This window comes from Penaeus chinensis, chromosome 36 (assembly GCF_019202785.1).
Source record: "Penaeus chinensis breed Huanghai No. 1 chromosome 36, ASM1920278v2, whole genome shotgun sequence".
NCBI classification, from domain to species: domain Eukaryota; kingdom Metazoa; phylum Arthropoda; class Malacostraca; order Decapoda; family Penaeidae; genus Penaeus; species Penaeus chinensis.
In genome coordinates this window covers 25,291,177-25,296,176 of record NC_061854.1, presented here as the reverse complement: position 1 = coordinate 25,296,176, position 5,000 = coordinate 25,291,177, and the positions used below count along the sequence as shown (strand labels likewise).

At 34.7% G+C, this 5,000-nt stretch overlaps 1 protein-coding gene across 1 annotated transcript in view; it reads right to left on the bottom strand.

Moving 5' to 3' along the window:
- The window catches only part of LOC125045118 (replication factor C subunit 1-like), a 23,478-nt gene that overhangs the window by 13,687 nt on the left and 4,791 nt on the right, over window positions 1-5,000 (bottom strand). The window contains exons 3-10 of the mRNA XM_047642231.1: window positions 3,920-4,092; window positions 2,945-3,601; window positions 2,561-2,740; window positions 2,195-2,294; window positions 1,902-2,071; window positions 761-992; window positions 549-617; window positions 233-379 (exon numbers count right to left, since the gene is read on the bottom strand). Of these exons, the coding sequence (XP_047498187.1) occupies window positions 233-379; window positions 549-617; window positions 761-992; window positions 1,902-2,071; window positions 2,195-2,294; window positions 2,561-2,740; window positions 2,945-3,601; window positions 3,920-4,092 (1,728 nt within the window). The remainder of the gene's footprint in view (window positions 1-232; window positions 380-548; window positions 618-760; window positions 993-1,901; window positions 2,072-2,194; window positions 2,295-2,560; window positions 2,741-2,944; window positions 3,602-3,919; window positions 4,093-5,000) is intronic.

The following is a 5,000-nucleotide window of genomic DNA, read 5'->3' as shown; positions in this document are numbered from 1 at the left end:
ATTAATCCTACTATATAAATTAACAAAGACATTAGTCATGTCTTTCCTTTTTCTGGTTGAGATAACACAATCCTACCAGAACATTTTCATGCATCTTTTCCCCTCTATAATGTTATTCCAATTTCACTTATGTAGTCAATATGTGCAGAAGAAATAGACTAAGGCATGAACCTGAGATATACATGCAGTATCATATAATCCTTCATAACACATTTTATAAAATTATACTTACTCTTAGTGAAACCAGCTAAAGTTTTGTTTGAAAGAAGTTCAGAAACAACTTCATCCAAAGTGCGCTTGGAGCGAGCATCAGATGCATTAAGCTCAATAAAGTCAAAACCTGCTTCTTTGCAGACCATGTGTGCTGTTGTTGTTTTACCTAGGTAAAGAATATAATCTAATTTTAAATATGCTGGAATTCTAGAACTAAAAATTATATCAACCTACTGTCCCTCCAAATCAGAGCACTAATCTTGCAAGTAGTGTCTCTTATTATTCATTAAGCAAATCCATGCAGGCCATATTCTGATACATAAAAGCTTACTCACCAACTCCTGGAGGGCCTGATAAAAGGGCAGCTTTGAAAAAAGCACCATTATCATCTTTAGCCCAAGGACCTACAAGAAAAAATGCTTACTAAAATATGTTCTCCTTTATAATCTGATTTACTTACAAGTAATTTGGAGACACAAAATGTAAAATAAAGCATTATTTTTCTATAGGGAATGGTGCTCATTTCTTTTACAGAAAAAAAACTTACTTGGTCTTTGTAGTTTTTTGTCCCCAGACTGTTTTTTATGCCAATTTTGTAGCCAAAAAAGTAATTTCTTCACATTGGACTTTTCTGACTGCTGTCCAATGATGTTCTTAAGACTAGCTGGTTTATATTTGTCCACCCACATGAGTGTCTCCCCAGATTTCCCACTCAGCTCTTGAGAAGATAATGGTTGAGTCTTTGGGGATGAGCTAGTAGAGGATGGACTGCAACTTGCCTGATGATTTTAATAAATTAATGACAGAAGGCATTTACTAAACATGTCTGAACATAGCAGGTACAAAAATGACATAATAATGAACTAGTAACAACAAAAAAGGCTGATTAAGCTATGCTTTCTTAAAGCTTTATACTTTCTACTGACTCTGATCTAGACCCCAGTAATTCTTTCCTAAATAATTAACTCTGGGAATGCTATTTACAAAGGCTGAAGCTACTTCCAAGTACATCAAGTTTAAATCAATGGCTGTGAGGTTATGTACTGTCCACTGCAGTCTTTTATGAATTTTGTTGCACATAATGGCCCACAAGTACTCATCCACCAAGGAGTGAATTAGTAAGCTCTAATAACCACACCCGATTTCAACCCATTCCTTGTATGTTTTTGTTTATGCTATAATGCTGATACAATCAACAATAATACTGTTATTATTGTTGTCATATGATAATCATAATGTCATTCAAATACTAATAATAATGGTAATAAACTAGCATAAAAGAATCTTTCCAGAAATAAAAGAAAAACATAAACAAGTGATGTGAGATATTCCTTGGTGACTAAGAACTTGTATAGCCATCTCTGGGTAAATACAATTCATAAACTTAAGTAACACTGAACACGGCATGTAATCATGTCATCTTGTGATTTCATATCAGTTTCCAGTACCCAGATAACCTACATAATCAAATTAATAATAAACATAATAGGAGGAGGAAATATTCTATTTCTATCAGGTTAAATTAATTTTTATTCCTGGTAACTGATTACCATGAAAATTTTATACTGTGGTAAACATCAAATTCAACCTCTTATTTCATGTCAGTAAATTTGAACAGGTTGAGGATACTGGCAAGCTGTAAGAAGTGGGAAAATCTAACAAATCTCGAAAATGGTAAATTAATTTACCTGTGATTTAGGGGTGTTCTGAGAGAGTGGCCTCCCTGGACTGGGTGTTTTAGATGCACTTGCCGCAGATTTAGAAGCTGGGTTCTTGGACACTGGACTGCTTACCAAAGATTTCTCAAGTGTGCTTCCTTTGCTTTCTTTTGCAAATGCTTTAAGTTTGCTAGGTGTTTCTTGTAATAGAAGAGACAAATTTAGTCAAAAGGAAATACATCTCAGTAAACTGGTCATAACTTTGGATGGTCCAATTCAAATATTTTAAAATATTTACAATCTTGAGCAGATAGGTGTCATACCTTCCTTGGAAGTTTTCTCATTAGATCCTTTTCCTGGGCGTGTACGAATAAGGTCTAATAATCCATCTTCATCCAAGCGTTTTGTGCCTAATTGTTCTGCCTAAAAAAGAAAAAAAAGAAAATTTTACACAGCATTCTCAATTTGTGAGAAAGACTTGATGAAATTATATCAACTAATTTGTACTCCCAGATAAATGGAGTATTTAAGATAAATTCTAAGCGTTACTTTATAGGTATTTTTCAAAGCATATTCTGTGAATAAATCTTTACACGGGTGTCCTAGGTCAATCGTGAATCAATCTTGTAGATCATCTTGCTTACTGTTGATTTCTCCAAGTTCAAATCGGAACAAAATGTAAACCTTACCTTTTTTATTTTGCTTTCCCCAGCTTCATTACCTATGACAAGATAGGATGTATTGCGGCTGACAGACGTTGTGACTTTGCCACCATGTCTTTTAATTAACTCTGAGGCTTCCTCCCTATCCAGGCTTTCATATACACCACTAAGCACAAACACAAGGCCCTGCAGACAGTCTGGCTCCCCCTGCAACAAAGTACATTTTACATATATTGGAAAGATTTCTTTAGGTATGAACTAAGAGCAGGTATAAGTATAAAACTAAGACTTCAAGTAAAACTGCTAAAGTAGACATATGCATTTCAAGCATAATATTTCATGAATACTCTTAAGAGTAGATAGTTTCCTCAACAAATTAAACAATGCTCAAAAAATATATCAAGGTATCACCTGAGGAATCTCTTTGCTGCCTGGATTACTGGGCCCAGATCTCTGCAAAAACTTAAGATAAGCTGCCTTTGAATTTTTCTTCTTTTCCTCTGTCTGGGGGGTGGATCCAACTTCTTCACTTTCACTTGTCTCACTCTTTTTAGGGGTTTTCTTTTTTACTTCTGATAATGCTTCTGTGTCTGATGGATTGCCTTTCTCTTTTTTAGGTGTAATTTTCTCCTTCTTGGGACTTATTTTCTCCTTTTTCTCTGCAATTACATTCTTATCCTTCTCAGGGGTTCTTTTTTCCTTCTTAACATTTGGAGATTGTATATCTTCATGCTTCTCAGCTTTGTATTTCTTTTTCTTTTCATGGCTATGCAATTTTTCCTTATCTTTTTGTCCGCCATCTTTTTGTGGTGTTGTTTTTTCTTCCTTTATTGTTTTTATGTCAGTGCTCTCTTTTAGTTTAGCTGACAATTTACTTGCTAGACCTCCCTTTGGACTGTCCTTATTTGGAGGGCTATTTTCATTTGGCTTTGGCTTTGTCTCATTCGCTGAGGGAGACTTGGTCTCCTGTTTTGGTCTCTTGGATGCATGCTGCTGCTGCTTGTCAAGCTGCTCCAGAGTTTTCTCAAAGTCATCATCACTGTTATCATCTATATTGCTGTCTCTGCTCTGAAACATTCAGTTAAAATTGAAAATGGAATCCTAAAATCCATGATGACTAATGGTGGCAACACTACAAGAATTAAGGTTAAGTAACATTAATGAAAGCTAGAATTCTAAATCATTTTTAAAAATAAGCCTAGTGGTACTATATATAATGTATCACATCATCAGCTTTTGCTGCTGCTCGAGTGCATCTTTAATGCATCTATAACTAAAATAATCTAAACTAAAATAATTTGCTGATCATTAGACTTTTGGCATTAATAATGGTCGATTAGGATACAACATAACTCATAACAAAACAGATGAAGAAATTTGACTTACTTTTTTTCTTTTTAATGATGGTTTCCTGTCCTCTTTTCTGACCAATGGTGAAGTTCCAAAAAAATCTGAAGGAGCCACAGGTTTTAATTTTGGTGTGGTTGGTTTGGGTAATGCTGCTGGCTCTTCTTTCTTGATGTGTTTTTTATTTTTAGTCACACAGAAGATATCATCATCTGTAAATTATTAAAAGCTTATCATTTAAAGTAAAAAATCTAAACATCAGAAATGCGCATCTTTCATATTCACACCTTTGATATCTTTGGAATATAACAGTAATCTTCCACTATATTCCAATCCAGGGGCATTATTACCATTTCCCCACCTAAAAAAATCCCATTCCTGTGGCAAAAATTTGAGAAATACAATCAAATGTTAAGCAATAAAAAAGGCACACAATAACTAGTCGTTCTACTAAAAAAATAACCTTCTTTGCTTATTCGCCACTTATACCCTACCACTCCAATCATTGCCTGAAAGATTATTAAAAGATTAATTACTTTCCAATGGCTAAAGCCTATATGAGCCACGCTTTTAGCTTTGAAGGTGTACAGGTTTAAATTGCTCACAACTGGACATTCCAGCACCATACCAATTCATATGCCTATTGGTACACTTAGTTAGCCGCACGTGGGAAAAAATTGGAGCAAAGGATTCATAAATTTGCTTCACTCTCTACACTTCTACTTGCAGCATCACTGACTTTTTAGTTAATGAGGTTACCTTTGAGGGACTGTTATTTTTTTACAATAATTTTTAAATCTTAATCCACTGTTGCCTTATATATGTACTGTCAACTTTGGTGAACTTTACAGATGGCTCTGAAACTGCTTAGCCAACAAGGAACTACTTAGGAGACCAATGTAATTTCACCCGATTTCTCCTTTCTTTGAGGATTTTTTTTTATGCAATTAACCCAATGCCAACGGGCGTGGCACATAGGTACATGCCATGCCCACAGTGAGTTTACTTTAACAATTGCTTTAACACATAGATGACTACACTTGTACGAAGTCACCAATGAGCCTATTACAAGTACGGCCAGTTATCTTATTTTGATATTACAAATGTTTATAACATTATA